At 39.8% G+C, this 20,890-nt stretch overlaps 2 protein-coding genes across 15 annotated transcripts in view; one reads left to right on the top strand and one right to left on the bottom strand.

Moving 5' to 3' along the window:
- LOC307177111 (uncharacterized protein) overlaps positions 1–20,890 on the bottom strand; it is a 319,987-nt gene that overhangs the window by 162,755 nt on the left and 136,342 nt on the right. For 11 of the 14 annotated variants that reach the window (XM_079903912.1, XM_079903908.1, XM_079903913.1 and 8 more), the window contains one exon: positions 18,636–18,739. Coding sequence is in view for 4 of the 14 variants with exons in the window: in XM_079903908.1 (XP_079760034.1) it covers positions 18,636–18,658 (23 nt within the window). In the remaining 10 variants the exon portion in view is untranslated. The remainder of the gene's footprint in view (positions 1–18,635; positions 18,740–20,890) is intronic. The other 3 variants (XM_079903910.1, XM_079903917.1, XM_079903916.1) reach the window with 1 other exon arrangement.
- Positions 778–20,890, top strand: part of LOC307177115 (myosin-8) — a 32,855-nt gene continuing 12,742 nt past the window's right edge. The window contains exons 1-20 of the mRNA XM_079903923.1: positions 778–6,198; positions 6,892–7,035; positions 7,121–7,277; positions 9,629–9,656; positions 9,757–9,865; positions 9,949–10,041; positions 10,176–10,239; positions 10,904–11,002; positions 11,094–11,197; positions 11,583–11,721; positions 12,810–12,928; positions 13,006–13,155; positions 14,655–14,825; positions 15,720–16,029; positions 16,138–16,205; positions 17,844–17,931; positions 18,017–18,134; positions 18,495–18,618; positions 18,710–18,846; positions 20,328–20,583. Of these exons, the coding sequence (XP_079760049.1) occupies positions 5,989–6,198; positions 6,892–7,035; positions 7,121–7,277; positions 9,629–9,656; positions 9,757–9,865; positions 9,949–10,041; positions 10,176–10,239; positions 10,904–11,002; positions 11,094–11,197; positions 11,583–11,721; positions 12,810–12,928; positions 13,006–13,155; positions 14,655–14,825; positions 15,720–16,029; positions 16,138–16,205; positions 17,844–17,931; positions 18,017–18,134; positions 18,495–18,618; positions 18,710–18,846; positions 20,328–20,583 (2,688 nt within the window). The 5' untranslated portion in view covers positions 778–5,988. The remainder of the gene's footprint in view (positions 6,199–6,891; positions 7,036–7,120; positions 7,278–9,628; positions 9,657–9,756; positions 9,866–9,948; positions 10,042–10,175; positions 10,240–10,903; positions 11,003–11,093; positions 11,198–11,582; positions 11,722–12,809; positions 12,929–13,005; positions 13,156–14,654; positions 14,826–15,719; positions 16,030–16,137; positions 16,206–17,843; positions 17,932–18,016; positions 18,135–18,494; positions 18,619–18,709; positions 18,847–20,327; positions 20,584–20,890) is intronic.

Here is a 20,890-nt window from a genome sequence, read left to right on the forward strand (position 1 = left end):
TGTGGAGAAAAGGGAACCCTCTTGCACTGTTGGTGGGAGTGTAAATTGATACAGCCACTATGGAGAACAGTATGGAGGTTCCTCAAAAAACTAAAAATAGAACTACCATATAACCCAGCAATCACACTACTGGGCATATACCCTGAGAAAACCATAATTCAAAAAGAGCCATGTACCCACAATGTTCATTACAGCACTATTTACAATAGCCAGGACATGGAAGCAACCTAAGTGTCCATCAACAGATGAATGGATAAAGAAGATGTGGCACATATATAAAATGGAATATTACTCAGCCATAAAAAGAAATGAAATTGAGTGATTTGTATTCAGGTGGATGGACCTAGAGCCTGTCATACAGAGTGAAGTAAGTCAGAAAGAGAAAAGCAAATACTGTATGCTAACACATACATATGGAATCTAAAAAAAAAAAATGGTTCTGAAGAACCTAGGGGCAGGACAGGAATAAAGACACAGATGTAGAGAATGTACTTGAGGACTCGGGGAGCAGGAAGGGTATGCTGGCACGAAGTGAGAGAGTGGCATTGACATACATACACTACCAAATGTAGAATAGATAGCTAGTGGAAAGCAGCCGCGTAGCACAGGGAGATCAGCTCGGTACTTTGTGACCACTTAGAGGGATGGGATAACGAGTGTGGCAGGGAGATGCAAAAGGGAGGGGATATGGGGATATATGTATACATATAGCTGATTCACTTTGTTATACAGCAGAAACTAACACAACAATGTAAAGCAATTATACTCCAATAAAGATGGTAAAAAAAATTTTCTTAATAAAAAATAAAGTAAAAATCATAGTTACCTTTAGGAGAGGGAAATAAGAGTTATAATGAGGAGGATCAAGAGAGGTTTATGGGGTGCTGATAATATTCTGCTCTGGATGCTATCTGAATTATTGTGTTACTTACATGCACAAAAATAAACACATGAGATCCCTCATTCCTACTGGACCTACCAGGAAATAAACTGCATGTGCGCACGCACGCACGCACGCACACACACACACACATACGATAAAAGGAACTATCAGCTAAAAGAGAATCCTCCTCCCAAAGCCCAAATTTATACATCTGGAAATTAAAAAAAAAAATACTTTAGATAATTTGGGAGTTGAAATGGAAATAGAAGCTTTAAAAAAACTATAATTGAAGGACAATCATACAAGGGTACTACATATCAACCCATGGGATTTAGCCAAAGTAGTAACCAAAGAAAAATTCATAACCATAAATAAACATGCAAGATCATAAGAAAGAATGAAAATAAATGAAGTTAGCTTTCAGTTCAAGATGCTAGATTAAAGACCAATATAATAAACCTAAAGAAATAAAGGAATGAATAAGATTAAAAGCAGAAAATAATAAAATAGAAAAAAACTTATTTGGTAAATCTAAATTAAAAAGACCAACACAAAAGACAAAACTTTGGCAAATATGGTTTAAAATAAAAAGAAAAAAATTAAAATACGTTAAAAAATTATAAGGAATAAATGCCTACACAGGAGGTTTTTTAACTATAAAAAGGCATAAAAATATCTAAAAACCCACATGAAATGGGCAATTTTCTAGGAAAATATAAATTCTCCAAATGGGCAAAAAAAAAAAAAAAAAAAAGGTAGAAACTCTGAACAAACTAATCAATAGTCATGAAAAAACTTAAATTAGAGTGAAAGATTTCTCCTCCAAAGTGGCTACAGGCAAAAAGAGTTTCCTGAAGGAACTGTTCTAAGCCTTCATGGAACAGATTATTCACATCCTAAACACACTGTTGAAGAAAATAGAAACAAATGGGAGGTACTCATTTTACAAAACTAGCACGATCCTATATCAGAACCAGAAAAGGATAGCACAAGAAAAGACAACTATGGCCTAGTCCCATATGAACTCAGATGCAGAAATCCCACATTTTTTTAAAAAAATGCATAAACTTAAAAGCAGCAGGAAATTAAACATTACATCAATAGGTTTTATTTCATGAATTGCAGAACAGTAAAAGTGAGGAAATCTAACACAGTTCATTATATTAACAAGTGAGAGAAGAAAAAAATATAATTTCAATAGATACAGAAAAAACACTGGTAAAATCCAATGCAGTTTTTTAGATATAATTCACATACTATAAAATTCACCATTTGAATGAACAATTCAGTGGTTTTAGTAGATTCACAAAGTTGTGCAACCATAACCACTACCTAATTCGAGAACATTTTCATCACCTCAAAAAGAAACCCCATTAGCGGTCATTCCCTAATCTCTCCTCTCCAGACCATTGTCTGGCAACCACTAATCTACTTTTTGTCTCTGTGGATTTGCCTGTTCTTGTTATTCAAATATGAACACATTGCATCCAGCTTTGTTTACTTAGCATTAGTGTCTTCAAGGTTCATCCATGTTGTATCATGTATCAGGACTTCATTCTTTTTCATGGTTGAATAATATACCACTGTATGGATATACCACATTTTATTTATGCATTTGTCTGTTGATGGACATGTGGGTTGTTTCCACTTAGCTATTATGGATAATGCTGTTATGAACATTTATGTGCAAGTTTCTGTATAAGTGTATGTTTTCAATTCTCTTGGCCTTATATCTACGAATGGAACAGTTTAATTCACATTTATGATTACAATTATTCGAAAACCAGATATAAAGTATACATCAAATATCATATTTTATGAGACATTAGATGCAATCCAATTAATTTTTGTCTAATCTACAAGGCTTTAATTTTTCATATAATTAGAACGTAAGAGGTTGCACAACAGCACATGTTTATCGAAACTCACAGAAATGAAGTTCTGCATCCTGTCTATGCCAGTGGTTACAAGAAAGAGTACACATGCAAAAACTCATAGAACTATAAAACAAAAGAAGTGAATTTTATTGTAAATTTAAAAATATTTTTTAAATAGCAGCAGAAAAACTCTTATATAACCGTCACCTAAAAAGAGTCAATTTTGCCGTATATAAATTATACCTCAATATCCCTAGCCATTAAAAGAAGAAAAGATTCTAATTTTAAAAGAATGATCATAATATAATTTGTTTAAAGAATAAGGGTGTAGGGACTTCCCTGGTGGCGCAGTGGTTAAGAATCCGCCTGCCAATGCAGGGCACACAGGTTGGAGCCCTGGTCCGGGAAGATCCCACGAGCCACGGAGCAGCTAAGCCCGTGCGCCACAGCTACAGAGCCTGCGCTCTACAGCCCGCGAGCCACAGCTACTGAGCCCACATACCACAGCTAGTGAGGCCCGCGCACCTAGAGCCCGTGCTCTGCAACGAAGAGTAGCCCTTGCTCGCCGCAACTAGAGAAAGCCTGCCCGCAGCAACGAAGACCCAACGCAGCCAAAATTAATTAATTAATTATTTTAAAAAAGAAAGAATAAGGGTGTAAATTTCATTAGTGGTATGAAAATTACCTGTGATATAATTTTTAAAGTAGGTTGTAAGACATATATGTACTTATATGTCTATATCTTATACATATATGCACTTATATGTTTATATCTTACCTCTGCATATTGGGATTATAGACATTTTTTCTCTTTGCTTATCTGTATTTTTTCCTACAATGAATACATATTATTTTGTAATAAATAATCATTTTTTTCAGTGTTGGGTGGATGGGCACTGACCCGACGGTAGAGACTCAGGATAGCATCTCCTCTCACCTTGGCCCTGCTGCCTGAGCCCAGACTCCAAGGGGGAGCCTTGGCAGTGGCCCAAGGGTGTGGAGGAGGTGGGGGTTCCTGTGGTACCAAAGAAGGAAAAGTGGTTATAGGGTCCTGAAAGCAATGCGTCGCTGAGTATGTGATCACTGGGTCACCACAGGCATGTGCGAGAGAGTTTGCCAAAACGAATATAGCTTTTAGGAGGCCCCACCAGGCACTGTCAAAGATTACCTTCCCAGCACACTAGAAAGCATTCTCTGCCAGCATATTGGTCGCTGTCAAGTTATTTATAGGAGATTGGTTCACATACTCAAAATAATATGAATACTTCTAATTATATCCAAACGTGACAAATGTCAGTACAAATTATTCTGAGGGTTCATGCTGCCAAATGTCTTGCTCTAACAAAGAGGAGGTAGCTGCAGCATCAGCACATCAGCCCCTATATAAGCATGAAGAAGCGCTCCTGCTTCATCTCCACCAAGAACCCAGAGGTAAGTGATGGGGGCCTTGGGACCTGAAGGACTCTGGGGGCAGAAACAGCTTACCCCGTGGCCCATCTCTGAGCATGAGACTGTTCCTCCCAACTTTGACTTTTATTTTCATACAGCCAAGTTTTAGACCAGGGAAATATTTTAATTCTATAACTATCTTACTGGAATTTCAGAGCTTCACTAATAAGAAACTTGTTATTTTACAGTGTGGACGCTTCTGAACCTGCATCTTCATCTGGAATCCAGAGGTAAGACTCTGCTTTATTCATTTATTGATGACAGAGGGGATTTATTTAGGCTAACGATGCTGGGAACAGCTCTTCACTGTACAGCATTTCCATATTTTTGCAGTTATGTAAATAGATTGTGCTTCCAAATGTCTGCTTATAAATGCTGGGAAATCATTTTTTCAGAATGTCTTATTCTCAGAGACCACTCTCATCTGAATTCCAGGATTAAAGGACCATTTAGGAAAGAATGAATTTTGACAGTGAGTTCTCAGCTGCACTTAGAACTGTCCAGGGGCAATGGACTATTCCATGCTAACCTCCCCCTCCTGACAAGCAATGAATACTTATACACTTTACCAATATTTTTTAAATACCCAGAAAAATTCTTAATCTAAAAATGTAAACAAAAACAAACATCTTATTAAAACCATAGTATTTTACCTACCTTTTCATGATTCACTGTAGTTTTTAGAAAGGTTTGTTATTGTTCGTTTACAAAATCACAAGTATTACACCCACAGAGGGCTAAATATCGTACCTAATTTAGAAGAGATCCTGGCCCTCCCCCCAAGTAATTCACTGCCTGAGAGCAAAGGAAAGACCCAACCGAAGTAACACGCCAACACTGAGAGACACATCTATCAACGGAGGACGGTGGCTCACATACATGCGATGAACTCTTAAATTTTTGCCTCTTTTCTTTTTCTGGACGGAAAGAAAAGAAGCCTGTGGAATTTATGTGGGATGAAGAAACTTCGTGCTGAAGCTCTCATTTCTCTGTGGTTAGATCTGTTAACTGACAGTTGAAATCTCTCATGCCAAAAGGAGAATGTTAAAAGAGATTTTGGAATTAAGGCAATGCTAAGTCTCTTGGTAACAAGCCAAATGATAAAAAAAAAAACAAAAAACCTAGAATGACAAGAATTTAGTATGGAGTTTTTAATGACCCACCGAGAGATATAACACCAAATATCAACATAAAGTAGATGTTAAAAATAATTATTTGGCTTATGAGAGAAAAAATGGCCGCCTAAAAGGCAAAGATGTTTTCGATAGCTTGGAAAATATCAATCTCCATTTGCACAAAACAAACTTTCCCTCCTAACTCTATGATTGTCCTGGCAAATGGCAGATGCAAACATTATGCAGAAGGAAAAGTGGGGATTAAAGAATGACAGTTGCTATAAAACAATCCATCAACAACAGTCTTAGCTATAGATATTGTTACAGTCTAGAGAATAAAACATGCAAGGATTCCGTTCTCACTCAGTTGTCGATGCCCTAGCCCTGAAGATCAAGACATGCCATCTGGGAAGGACATTTTCAAAGCCCTGAAAGTGCAGCCTCAGACTGCAGTCTCATTCCAAAGCAGCCCTGCGCTAGAGTTACTGTATGAGAACCACTGGTCAGCAACAGCTTGGAAGAACAGTTACAGCCCAGGCAGGCGATGGAGCCTCAACATTTCTTTCATTTCAAATCCTAGCTCACATGTATAACTTCCGGTTTCTATGTCTCCTCTCCCTGATTTTTTCCCCAAGGCAAAATTCTCTCTAAATAAATCGCAGCCATGAGTGCGAGTTTGGACGCCGAGATGGCTGTTTTTGGCGAAGCTGCTCCCTACCTTCGAAAATCGGAAAAGGAGCGGATTGAAGCCCAAAACAAGCCCTTCGATGCTAAATCATCAGTCTTTGCGGTGGAGCCCAAGGAATCCTATGTGAAGAGCATCATACAAAGCAAAGAAGGAGGGAAAGTAACTGTAAAGACAGAATGTGGAGCAGTAAGTAAAAACATAAGGAGAAAATACTCCCCGCCCTATTCCTCCACCTCCTCGCTTCAAGTTGAAGCCTTCCTTGCTCAGAATCTCTAAGCCTATTGCCAATACAGACACCCTTCTGGTCCATTAACAGACATCAGATCTGGGAGGTAAAAGAAATTCTCAGCAGTAACCTCATTTCTCCCTTTCCCAACTACCCAAAGGACTTTAAAGCCACTAGGCTTGGCCTCCAGCATCTTCCTTCAATTCCTCACTTCCCAGCCTAAATCCCCAAACTTGGGAGAAATAAAAACTAGCTTCTCCTATCAAAACAATTACTATCTAATTAGATAAACAATGTATTAATATCCCCATTACTTCCCCCCAAATTGAAGTTTCTTGTAATAAATGGCCAGGAAAAGTGAAAATTTTAACCCATTTAAGTAAAATGATATAAACTGATAAATAAACCTGGGACAAGGAAATGTGGGAGGAGAAAAGTAATTTTTAAAGAGTAGTACGTATTCTAGCTCATCAGAGGAAACAGATTTTCTTACCATCAAACGCTAAGATGAATGTATTTTCATGCCTTTATTTAAAGGACACCGAATAATATAATGGAAAGTGTCCACAACTGTAGTCTTATAATTAAAGCAGATAAACATAAATCCTCCCTCCAACCATTAATACAAACTTGTCTCTTACTTTACTTGCCAGACTCTAACTGTCAGAGAAGACCAAGTCTTCCCCATGAACCCTCCCAAATTTGACAAGATCGAGGACATGGTCATGATGACCCACCTGCACGAGCCAGCAGTGCTGTACAACCTCAAAGAGCGTTACGCAGCCTGGATGATCTATGTGAGCGCCTTTCAACATCTCTTTATTCCACCTATCTCTCCAAGTAAAAACAAATCCCACATGTTGAATATTCTGATTTTCTCAGACCTACTCGGGCCTCTTCTGCGTCACCATCAACCCCTACAAGTGGCTGCCGGTGTACAACCCTGAGGTGGTGGCTGCCTACCGAGGCAAAAAGCGCCAGGAGGCCCCGCCCCACATCTTCTCCATCTCTGACAACGCCTTTCAGTTCATGCTGACTGGTGAGTGAGTGATGCATCTATTTACAGAAATGTGGAAATAGAATCTTTAACAAACAAACAGACTTTGGGCTTTGATTACAATAATACATTGCAGCCACATGGGGCTTCACTGCTTTCAAGAAACTTTCAGAGCTGTAATATCACATATTCTTCCCTGCAGCCATTCTATAGATGAGTAAAGTGAAGCTCACTGAATTCATTGACCTACCGAAGCTAACCCAGCTGGTAACCAGAAGCCCTGTTGAAATAATTAGTAGACCTCTGTAAACATATTTGTTGTTGCTTTCTCACATTTTTTTACTTTCTGATTTGGACAGAAAAAAAGTTCAAGTAGATTTTTTTTAAATATCCACATCTACAGCAATCAAGGAAAACAGTTACCAGCCATAGTGGGAAAGCTTTGTGAATTCCTTATCTTTAAAAGACACAGCTAGTATCACTAGCCTTTGGGGTAGAACAGGAGTAAAGAGCAAGCCATGACTTTCCTCTCAAAGATTTTGAAGCATTTTCCTACAAGAATAGAAGAAAATAGAAATCCCTCTTTCTTTGAAAATACTTTTTTTTAAGTTTGTTTTTTTTTTGACGTGGACCATTTTTTTTTTAAGTCTTTATTGAATTTGTCACAATATTGCTTCTGTTTTGGTTTTTGGCTGCGAGGCATATGGGATCTTAGCTCCCTGACCAGGGATCAAATCTGCAACCCCTGCGTTGGAAGGCAAAGTCTTAACTACTGGACCACCAGGGAAGTCCTGAAAATATTTTTTAAAAATTATATCAAAGTCTGTTATTCCTGTCTTATCAAAGCATAAACAAATGGCTTTGATGCAAAATGTAGGCCCAAATACAGCATGAAACCTTTTATCGGCACACACCAAATGTACTGCCTTTGGAAATATTCTAAATTCCTGAGTTTCCTGTTCTTCCATGAGATATTAGAAACTGGAGAGGATTTTGCTCCTTTTTGTTTTTTTATTTGATTGTTTTTATGCACTGTTTTTAAATTGTCTTTTAAAGGAGAAGAGGGAAGAGAAAGGGATAAAATAGGAATCTTCCATTACAAATTGGCCAGCAGTTCTACAAGGATATCATACCAGGAACCTGTTCTTTGGTTGTCAGCAGAAGCTAGCTACCTTCCAGAAATTATCCAAATGTGGGCTCATTCCAGAGGTTTTAACACTTAGCAGCTGCATTTACACTGCTATGTACACCACCACCCCTACAGAGGTCCCCACTCCCCCAAGTTTTGGGCCTGCTCCGAATTCAAGATTACTTATCTCCAAACATGATTTTTGTAAAAAAAACACCCAAAACTGTGGCATTTGACCGGTTAGAGACTAGAACACTGTTTTCTTATCTATGCTCCCACTAGATGTGATATGATCTTTCTTGATTTTTCTTCTATTGGAAAAAGAAATCAATCTGAGTATGTTCCAAAATCTGTCTCTACTTCCCTGAATAGAGCTTTGAAGTTCTCTAAAGTCTATATCTACATCTAAATAGCACCCAAATTAGCATCTATTTCTCTGAATAGATTTTTTTAGATTTGAGAATGCTCTAAAATCTATATCAGTATAGAATTAAAGATTTAACAAATCAGAAAATTGGTATATATCCAACATATCAGTCATATAACTAGTGACAATTTTTGTTTTCATTACTTAGAAACGTGTATAAAATAAAAAGGAAAATAAGTAAATGAACACCAACATTTACAATTCCAGATCCCTTCCTTTTTTAGTATTACCAGCTGTCAAATTAATATGAAAAACCGGGAGGAGGCCAGGTAGCAGAAAAATATATAAGCTGGAAGTCAAATAGACCTAAAAATCTTGATAAGCTATGTAACTATTAGAAAAGTCACTTATTTCTCTCTGGGTTTGTTTCTTCATCTGTTAAATGAAACTTCAAAATTGTATGATTCTTACTGAAGTAGTTACAGATGAAATTATATGATGCCTGGAATTTTCTTTAAAATAACCAAGTGAGTTTAGGATGGGAGTACAGGTTATAGAAAGTTGGCCAAATAATAACTGTTGAAACTGTATGTATGATGGGTACATAGGAGCTCTTTATACGTTATTGCCTCTACCTCTGTATATGTTTGAAACTTCCCATAAGTTTTAAAATTAATAATATTTTAAGAAGAAACACATGATTCTTTGCCTCTTATTTTCACAAATTTTACTCCAAGAGGCAAGTACTATCTGGGAGCTACACACAAAACCAAGATCACAGGCAACATCTTCAAAATGTTAAAAAGGATAAACTGATTAATCTTTACAGAGTCAATAATCTTTGTATTGAATGCGTACTAGTTTTAAAAACTGATGGTCTTGATTTCTCTTTTACAGATCGTGAGAACCAGTCCATCCTGATCACGTATGTGATTTTTTTCTTCTTCTCTGGTTTGTGGTGATTGTCTTAGATGTCGACAATGTGAGCTGTAGCTCTGATCTCTTCTCTGGTTTCTGTTTGACAGCGGAGAATCTGGGGCAGGAAAGACTGTGAACACGAAGCGTGTCATCCAGTACTTTGCAACAATTGCAGTTACTGGAGAGAAGAAGAAGGATGAAACTGGCAAAATGCAGGTGGGTCTAACAGGTGTGTCAGAATCAAGACTGGCAGGGCACACAGGAAGCCCCAGATGTGAGGACTGCTCTTGCCTTTACAGGGGACTCTGGAAGATCAAATCATCAGTGCCAACCCCCTGCTGGAGGCTTTTGGCAACGCCAAGACTGTGAGGAATGACAACTCCTCTCGCTTTGTGAGTCTCTGGGTCACAGAAGGGTTTTCTCAGGCCTTAAATGCCCCAAAAGGCATGTCTGAGTTATTAACTCAATCTCTTCTTACTCGTGTGCTAACAGTTTTGTATGTAACATCATCTTTCTCACTTGCAAGGGTAAATTCATCAGGATCCACTTTGGTACCACAGGGAAACTGGCTTCTGCTGATATCGAAACATGTGAGTAACAGGACCATTGAAAATCAAACAGAGAAACAAGTGATGTCATTTGCAGGGATATTTTGCAACACTTGTTGAGCACTGAGCCTGCTGGCAGTGTTGCCTGGGAGCTAATGCCAGACTTATCCATAATCGCTGTGTGCTCTATTCACCTCAGTCTCAGACTGATGGCTCTATAACACATTCTGCAATTCCTGCCTCAGAAGCAACTATGACATTTTCTCCAGGGAAAGCAGTAGGACTATCTATGGACTCCTATGAGTTATCTATAGGCTTACAATACATTTCTGTGATTTGCTCTTGATCTGGGCTTTGGTAGGTGTTTCCAAGGTAGTCCCTCACCAAAGAATCTAAGGTGATCTGAGGAAGGAGGGGATATTAAGGATCAATTATAATACAGAGGTCATCCATGTGCAAAGTTGATTTTTACTAGAGCATGCATACTTCACTCTCTGCTCTTAGATGGTGAGAACCTTGAGTAATTGCCATACGTATTTGGAATTCTTACATGTAGTACCAACAGGATCGATCATCACGTTGAAATCTCAATGGAGCCTAACGTAATTTAGGCCCCAATTTTAGCCAAAGACACTGAAGTTCATTTAATATCTCAGCAGCATTGATATTTTTTTCTAATTCAGTGTCTATCTCCCTCTCTTTCCAGATCTTCTAGAAAAGTCTAGAGTTACTTTCCAGTTAAAGGCAGAAAGAAGCTACCATATTTTTTATCAGATCACTTCCAATAAGAAACCAGATCTGATTGGTAAGGATGAACTTAAATTCACAGACAAAAGTTAATATTTTTGTTAACAACTTCTAATGTAAACCATACACCCTGAATTCTATGCACCCAGACATGCTCCTGATCACCACCAACCCGTATGACTATGCCTTCGTCAGTCAAGGGGAGATCACAGTCCCTAGCATTGATGACCAAGAAGAGCTGATGGCCACTGATGTAAGACACACACTCACTTTTAAAAAATCCATTATGGGGCTTCCCTGGTGGCACAGTGGTAGAGAGTCCGCCTGCCGATGCAGGGGACGCGGGTTCGTGCCCCGGTCTGGGAAGATCCCACATGCCGCGGATCAGCTGGGCCCGTGAGTCATGGCTGCTGAGCCTGTGCGTCCGGAGCCTGTGCTCCGCAACGGGAGAGGCCACAACAGTGAGAGAGGCCCACGTACAGCAAAAAAAAAAAAAAAAAAAAAAAAAAAATCCATTATGTATGGAAATGACAATAGCAACCACACCATAAGTGTGGTTACCTTAGAATATAGTGTAAATTCTCCAAAATATGTTAGTCTCTTCTGCCCTAACTTTGTCCTGTCATTTCTCCTGGCAGAGAGCCATTGACATCCTGGGCTTTACTCCCGAGGAGAAAGTGTCCATCTACAAGCTCACAGGGGCAGTAATGCATTATGGGAACATGAAATTCAAGCAAAAGCAGCGTGAGGAGCAAGCGGAGCCAGATGGCACCGAAGGTACCAAATGAACCTCCATCTGGGTTTAAATTAGAGAATACAGCAAGAAGAAAACAGGTTATTCTAAACTCACATTTCCTTTGTAGCTGGACTTCTGAGGGGCATGTACACATTTACACACACTGCATGCTTTCCTCACCCCCTTTCCCTCCTCACATCTCCATATCTCCATCTTTCTATGCAGCCCAAATGAACCCTAACAGCCACTTGTAAGGATATATCTAAAAAGCACAACCTGGGGCCAGATCATTAGAGAGGGAATGAGACAGAACCGTGAGCTTGCTTTGCCTTAGCAATGGCGAGAAGGTATATAGGATAACTTGGCATATTGGTCTATTTCAGCACCAGCTGGGCAAACCTAGTGGAGGGATACAGGGTCTTGCCCAAACACAGAGCTGGGGTTGGAGGACATCTGTGCACATGTGTGTGTGTGTTGTCTGCATTTAACCCTCAGACAATCTAGGCAACAAGATAAAAAAGAAACTGAGAAAGAAAAATCATATACTCTATGTATGGAAAGAACATGGAACTTACAGGATCTACCACGGAAGCTAAAGTTATCTGCTCCTTTAAGCCTTTCCTGACCACCCTGGCTCGACATTCTCTCTCCCTCATTTACATCATAGTCATTGACAAAATTTTAGAAGGGGACTCTGTAGGAATCATGCACTAAAATTTAATCCTCACGTTTTCAGATAAAGAAACTAATTCGCTGAGGTTAAATTGGGAGGAGCTAAATTGAGATAAGGTGTATTTATCTTACCTTCCACCCCCACCTACTGTGTCTTAAGAGCAGGGACTCTGGCTTTTGTGTTACATAAATTATTTCCATAAACACTGGACATATTTTTATTGTTGTTAAATTTCTCAGGAGTTGCTTGCAACAAATCACCAAAGGCCAGTGTAACTGACTGACCATTTATTAGCAAGTATATGCTCTAATATACAGAGAGCCTCACCTGATCTTCTCTAGAATTATTTAAAGCTTTCTATTTAAATAATAATGAAAGTGGATGGAGGAAAATGGAAAGACTACCTTGAAGAAGTATCTGCTGTTAAACAACATTCCTTGAATTGTGTCTCTGCAGTTGCTGACAAAGCTGCCTATCTCCAGAGTCTGAACTCTGCTGATCTACTCAAAGCCCTTTGCTACCCCAGGGTCAAGGTCGGCAATGAATACGTCACCAAAGGCCAGACTGTGCAGCAGGTAAGTGCACAACCTCAATGAATCACACACATCCCAGGCCTTTCATAGTGCCAACAAACATTACTCTGTCCATGAAGGTGTACAATGCAGTGGGCGCTCTGGCCAAAGCTGTCTACGAGAAGATGTTCCTGTGGATGGTCACCCGCATCAACCAGCAGCTGGACACCAAGCAGCCCAGGCAGTACTTCATCGGGGTCTTGGACATCGCTGGCTTTGAGATCTTTGATGTGAGTTTATCTTCATATTAATAAAAAGTGGGAGAAAGGCAATTTGGGTTTTGATATACTGAGTATTATTATTCATTTACATTTGTAGTGTCTACATTGCTTTCTCCAGCATGGCACCTAGGACGAAATAGCTAGGAGATAACTAGATAATAACAGAAGTAATAATAATAGCTAACATTTATCACGAAGCCTGTATTTCTGGCACTCTACTAAGCACTTCAGAATGTTACCTCATTTAATCCTCACAACGACCCATGAAGGAGTAACTAATATTACTTCTAATTACATGTGGAGAAACAGATGCAAGAAAATCAAAACACTTGCTAAAGATCCTCCAGCCATATAAGGCAAAGCCACGACAGGAACCTGGCTATGCAACGTTTGGTCCATACACAAGGCACCTCCCGTGGAGGAGAAACGGCCTAGAGGTAGAAGCGCAGTGACAGTTCATAGTCTTCCCTCTTCCAGATTCATCTGACACACACCATTTCCCCTCTGGGCCATCAGCTTTATCATCTATAAAATGAGGGTGTCAATTATTATAAAGACTCCATCAGGGGGCTTTCCTGGTGGCGCAGTGGTTGAGAGTCCGCCTACCAACGCAGGGGACACAGGTGCAACCCCTGGTTCTGGAATATCCCACATGCCGCGAGCAGCTAGGCTCGTGCGCCACGGCTGCTGAGCCTGTGCTCTGGAGCCCGTGAGCCACAACTGCTGAGCCCACATGCTGCAACTGCTGAAGCCCGTGCGCCTGGAGCCCATGCTCCGCAGCAAGAGAGGCCACAGCGGTGGGAGGCCCATGCACCACAACGAAGAGTGGCCCCTGCTCTCCGCAGCTGGAGAGGGCCCGTGGGCAGCAATGAAGACCCAACACAGCCAAAAATAAATTAAATAAATAAATTTTTAAAAAAAGACTCCATCAGATCTTCAATTTCTATACCACATCAGGTCCCCCCTTTCACAGACCTGACAATGAGGATTTACCAAATGTTTGGTATGAATAGAAGAGCAATTAGCCTATTAATTTCACTCTGCACATCAACTAAAGGTCTTAAGAAAAGCTTTCCTTAATAATGTGACGCCAAAAGTGAAAATGTGACCTTTATCTTGAATTGGGGGGGGGGGTGGTGGTAAAAGAAGTGAGGCTTTGCAATGAATTACTTTCACCCTTAAATCTGAACCATAACTCATAGGATCATGGTTATACTTTTAATGCACATTTTTGCCCATGCAGTCTTCAGAGGTGGAAAGAGGTAGATTCTACCAGAACTCTTGCTATGTGATTGACAGCTGTGCCTTTAAATAATGCTCAGAAATCATGAAAAGGGTTCATGTCAAAAATGATCATTTTTTTCCCTGGGATTTCTGAAGAGACAACAATCAGTTTAAACTTTATTTCATTACTGTATTCCACATATTTTCCATAAAAGATTTTTCTTCAGTAATGAATTCTACTGCTATAAAAATCCACTTAATGTTGGAAATTTGGTTTTGTGCAGTACAACAGCCTGGAGCAGCTGTGCATCAACTTCACCAACGAGAAGCTGCAGCAGTTCTTCAACCACCACATGTTCGTGCTGGAGCAGGAGGAGTACAAGAAGGAGGGCATCGAGTGGGAGTTCATCGACTTCGGGATGGACCTGGCCGCCTGCATTGAGCTCATCGAGAAGGTCCGCTTGACTTCTAAAGGAAACCCGAACTGAAAGGATAACTTTCCCAAGTGCCTTAAGCAACTCCAGAATGTATTACTGTAATCTTAACTAGACTGATATTAGAACAAGTTAGAAAATTACTTTAGAAATGACTTTCTCTTTTCAACTTTTACGTAAGAAGAATCAGAGAGTGTTTAGCTTCACTATGTCGTAATAAGTTCTGTTCTAACACTGGCTCAGATCCAAGTTTAAAGCAGTATCTCTATTGAGATGGTCTGCTTCACCAGAAGAACTACCTCATTTGTTCTAAATCTATCTCCACTATGATCCAAGATGTCAACAATAGAAATAACTACTTTCTAAATCAAAATTAATGCACAGGTAACACAGCTAGGGCTTATATCAAAGGTAATCTGTTTGGAAGTCAAGAGTCAAATTGCTATGCTTCTTCATAATCTATCTTTAAGGGATTAAATGCACAAAATGTCTTAAATAAGGTTTGCATTATTTATACCGTTAAGTTATTGCATATAAAGTAAACATCCTTCTAAGTCAGTAAGTCCTTTGCATAGAAAAACAAAACTCTGACAATAGATTAATTCACCAAATGGGGGAAAATGTGGTAATCACAGAACATTTTAATAAGTCGCCCCCACTTATGCAGTGCTGACATTTGGAGTTTATATCCAGCTACTCTTTTAATTGAAAATAATGCTATGGATTGAATGTGAGAAAGAATGGTGGAAAAGTCATTCTAGTGACAACAAAAAGACCTCTTTGAGCTATGACCCTGGTTTACTTTATAAATGTATTTAATTAGGAGTGCTCATAATTCAATCAAATGACAACCACTGTGTCTATATTTTTTGAGACAAGATAGGTTGACACCAATGTCTACTTTTCTGAATTCAGCCACTGGGCATCTTCTCCATCCTGGAAGAGGAGTGCATGTTCCCCAAGGCCACAGACACCTCCTTCAAGAACAAGCTGTATGACCAGCACCTGGGCAAGTCTGCCAACTTCCAGAAGCCCAAAGTGGTCAAGGGCAGGGCCGAGGCCCACTTCTCACTGATCCACTACGCGGGCACCGTGGACTACAACATTGCCGGCTGGCTGGACAAGAACAAGGACCCCCTGAACGACACTGTGGTTGGGCTGTACCAGAAGTCTGCAATGAAGACTCTGGCCAGTCTCTTTTCCACATATGCTAGTGCTGAAGCCGGTACTTTCTGAGCCCCTGATCTAAATTAACCTATCCCCACAGAATGTTCACATACCATTCCAGTCTCTGGGATTCTACTTTCATTGATGGGTTTTCTTTTTATCTTAGACAGCGGCGCAAAGAAAGGTGCTAAGAAGAAGGGCTCTTCTTTCCAGACTGTGTCAGCCCTTTTCAGGGTAAAGTACAAATTTAATTCGAAAGATCTATTCAGTTCCTATGACTTATCATAATTAGGATAAGGATAAAGGATTTAGAATAAATTAGGAGGGAGTGGAACGTTAATAGGAATGACTTCAGGTATTCCTTCTTTGTCAGGGCACAGCCAAAGCAATACTCCTCCTGTAGGGCTGAATGGTTTACCTCTTACTCCTTACTATGCTCATCTAATGTATTCAGGAATTCCAAAATGCCCTTAGAAGCTTTCTCGCTATATAATAAGGCCGATTTTTAAGGAAGCACAGCTGAACTTCAAAGGTCTCCCTGTGGAAAGCCACCAATGTTGCCCTTTGAGAATGTTCCTGAGTTCCCCCCTTGAGAATTGAGCCCGAGACACACCCTTTAGGACATCCTTCCACCAAATCACATCTTTGTCCTCCGAGATGGATTTAATTTTTTCTAATAGCTGAAAATTATCTAAAGCCAAACCTAGTGATTTAGATGGATGATTAAGATAGAAAAATATCTCTTAAGAATAACAGTAATAATAACATTACTGCAAATAATGTGATTCTCTTAGATGGCTTAACAGCTGGCTCTTCTACAGGGGAACATATGGAGCATCTGGTCTAATGGCTGCTTTGTCAGGATTTCCGTGGCTAAGTCTCGTTCTTTTTAAGACTAAAATGCAGATACTATGTATGACCTAAACAAGAAAACAGCCCTGTTCTTTTTTTCTCACTACCAATTTGCATTATTTCACCAAATATGCCCGTGTTTCATCAACTTATCCTTGTACATAATTGCAAGATTAGAAACTCACATTACTTATTTTGTTTATTTCCTAATAGTTAACTGAGATATGAAAAATAAAGCAACTCTGCCTTCTCAACGAATATACCAAAGAAACACTGAGAAATAGCTACTTGCTAGTTTTCTGTGGTGGAGTAAAACACCACTGTGTGTCATAGTCAGTTACTCTATTTCTGGAATAACTCCCCCCATATGCTCCAGACTGTGATCATTCTCAGGTACTCAAGATCCACTCACACAAGGTCATACAGTCTTATGATTTTAGACTCTTCAGAAAAAAACAAAACAGAACAAAACAAAAACCAAGAGGTTACAGGTCCCAGGGAATAATACACTCAAGGAAGGAATGGCAAACATTGGGACAGTGGCTAACCTAGGTTACCACTGTAAACTACTACTGTAAAAAATATTAGCACTGAGAGAGATGAAAGAGGCCTTAGAGGTAATCTCAACTATTTTCAGATGAGGCCCAGAAAGAGAAAAGGGATTTTATAGAGTCAAGCAGCTCATTAGTGGCAAAGTGAGACTGTAGTCCTTTGTCTCTGATTCCCGGTCAAGAATACTTCCTGTGTGTCAAGGCTACTGAATTTGCAGTTTGTTTACAGGATAGATCCTAGGTGTCACAAATGAATACCAGGGAGAGCTGCATTTCTTCCCAGCACTTTAGCCTTTCAGTTTTTGGCAGGCTAGAACTCTTGAGACCTTTAAAACACAGAGCAACTGAAGCCTCATAGACTTTTACCTAATATAGTTAGGAAAGTGCCTAGGTTCGTTCCATATAATTACCAAAAAAAGCAATCTGAAATAGAACTTTCTCATCAAGTCCCTTCTACCTGGTTTTCTAGGAAAATTTAAGTAAGCTGATGACCAACCTGAGGAGCACACACCCTCACTTCGTACGGTGCATCATTCCCAACGAAACCAAAACTCCTGGTAAGATCTAAGAGCATGAAATAATCACACAGGCACAGGTCTGAAAATTCAGTGCCCAGTAGTAAGTACTCTGATCTATTTTTAGGTGCCATGGATCATGAGCTTGTCCTGCACCAGCTGAGGTGTAACGGTGTGCTGGAGGGCATCCGCATCTGCAGGAAGGGGTTCCCAAGCAGAATCTTATATGGGGATTTTAAACAAAGGCCAGTCTCCCTCTGTCATATTTCACTGAATGCTGTGACTAACTAATCATTTTCACTGTTGCCCTCTGTTCATTGTTTTTATGCATCCTGCTTCGTCAATATGATGAAATTAAGTCAAATAATATAGTTTTGTGGTGCTAGAACAGAATACAGGCTAGAGATGGTGGCATTTCTTAAAAATAGGACAGAAGCATGCATTAGCTTGTGGAAAAATCGTATTGTTTTACTATCTGAACCTAAAAGGACAGTTGGATTTTCTACTTTTGCTTTTTCTCTTTTTACTGACTGTTTTTTGGTGTCGTTTGGTTTTCATATATGATCACACCTTCCTAATCATTCTTTCTTTCTTCGACTGAACAGATACAAAGTTTTAAATGCAAGCGCTATTCCAGATGGACAGTTCATTGACAGCAAGAAGGCTTCTGAGAAACTTCTTGCCTCTATTGATATTGATCACACCCAGTACAAATTTGGACATACAAAGGTATGGCTGTTACTTACACCTGATCCAAGTCCTCTGCCATAGCTGTATCTCCTGTAGTCTAGGGATGATTTGTAACTTTCTCTTTCTCCAGGTTTTCTTCAAAGCTGGCCTGCTGGGTCTTCTGGAAGAAATGAGAGATGAAAAGTTGGCCCAGATTATAACAAGAACTCAAGCCATCTGTAGGGGATTCCTAATGAGGGCAGAATATCAGAAGATGTTGCAAAGGAGGTAACCATGCAGAGGATAAGGACTGTAAGGTCTCTTAGGGACTTTACCTCACTCTTCCTTATTCATTAACTCTTTCATCTTGTGGTTAATATGCACTTCTCACCAGTTCCGAACTCACTCTTACAACACATCAGCCTCTGCTTAACCCCTCACACTGGGATTCTCTTCAAAACGTCTCTCCTCCCTCAGTTTCGCCCTTTCATTCATCTCACATACAGCAGCAGGAATCGTTTGCAGTAAACACTATTTCCATCACACCGTATCTGTTTGCAGTTCCCCACGGTCTCCCACATCAAATCCAAGTTGCCTGTGTGTCTGTCAAGGCCACTCTCTATTCCCTACCTCATCTATCATCTCCCACTGCATAGCCTTTTCCAGCCAGGCTAAACAATTTGCTTATCTCCTTCTCTCCTGTTTGCACAAGCGCTCCCCTCTCAGCCTAATTTATCTCTTTACCAATTCAAGACTTCCATTTCCGCCTCCTCTAATTAACCTCATCCAACCCATCCACCCAGCACTACTGCTGTCCTTACACACACGTTTTGCATTCATTTTGCTCATCTGTACTCATTTACTTCTGTGGTGTAAGTGTTCCCAAGTCTTTTCCATGTGTCAACATTATGGTTTATGGCATGATATCTGCCTTCTCAGAGATATGGTTCTTATAAATTGGACCTATAGAAATAGAATCTCCATTTTAACAAGCCTGAAGAGGCACACACATTGTTATAAGGCAGGTAAACCTTGCCAGTCTATTGCTACAGTGTGCAGAAGGAATATCTCTTATTACTATTTTAAAATGTTATTTAAATAAAACAAATTTCGTAGCTCAATCCATGCTAAATGCTCTGCAGACATTAACAATCTAACTGAGTAGGTAAGAAGTAGGCATTTGAAAGGACTTGAGAAAAGCCAGTCTATTATGTGAAGAAACTAACAAAAGCTGTTTATGGAGTAGATAATTTGGCAGTGATTAAAATAAGAGGAGAGGTTTCAAGGAAAACAGGGTAAACCATAAGCTCAATTTAGGTGGGCAATTAGGAAAGCAAGCCATGCCCTTTCACAGGTCACATCAGGGTGGCAAAGACCAAGCAGCACAATTAACTTACACCTGCCACACCCACTCCCAAGTCACTAATATTGTGATTTCTCAAATGTTCTTAAAATGGTATGTGTTGCTCATATATACAAAGGATTCCTCCTCTAAAGTCAGCTTCTTTGCTAATGTGACAGGGACTTGAGAACACAATAGTTCAGTATGAGCAGTGCACATTAGCAAAGTGGTCATACTGAGGACCGCTCTGAGTGTGAGGGTGTGTGTGTTGTGTGTGTGTGTGTCCTGCATATAAAATATACAGAATTTGACACATCACTTACATGGGGGGGGCATTAAAAGGGGAGTTTGTATGTAAAAAAATACTACTAACAATAACATTGTCTCTAATGGATCAACCTACACTGATACTTTTCCGTCATTTCAGAGAAGCCCTTTTCTGCATCCAGTATAATGTACGTGCCTTCATGAACGTCAAGCACTGGCCCTGGATGAAACTCTTCTTCAAGATCAAGCCCCTCCTCAAGAGCGCAGAAACCGAGAAGGAGATGACCACCATGAAAGAAGAGTTCCAGAAAACCAAAGATGAACTCGCCAAGTCAGAGGCCAAAAGGAAGGAACTGGAGGAAAAAATGGTGACTCTCTTGAAAGAGAAAAATGAGCTGCAGCTCCAGGTTCAATCTGTGAGTACTCTGTGTGCTGAATGCACCATGTCACGGAAGCTTTTCTGGAATTCACATACACTCTGGATTTACAAATGGCCTTTTCTTGAAAAAGAAAATTTCTAGTTGCTTTTTTCAGTATTTCACTTAACTTTCAATATTCCTGTGAAGAAGTAAGGCACCAACTACTTCCAAATGGCAAATGGAAAATGGGAGATTGAAGAATTTATTTAACAATACCACAAATTTAACAGGCATGAAGGAAGCAGTTGAAAGGCAAAGCCCCCAAATCTCAGTCATTTTACTCATCTGCCCTGCCTGCTTCATC

The sequence above is a fragment of the Stenella coeruleoalba genome, assembly GCF_951394435.1.
Source record: "Stenella coeruleoalba genome assembly, chromosome: 19".
Classification (NCBI taxonomy): Eukaryota; Metazoa; Chordata; class Mammalia; order Artiodactyla; family Delphinidae; genus Stenella; species Stenella coeruleoalba.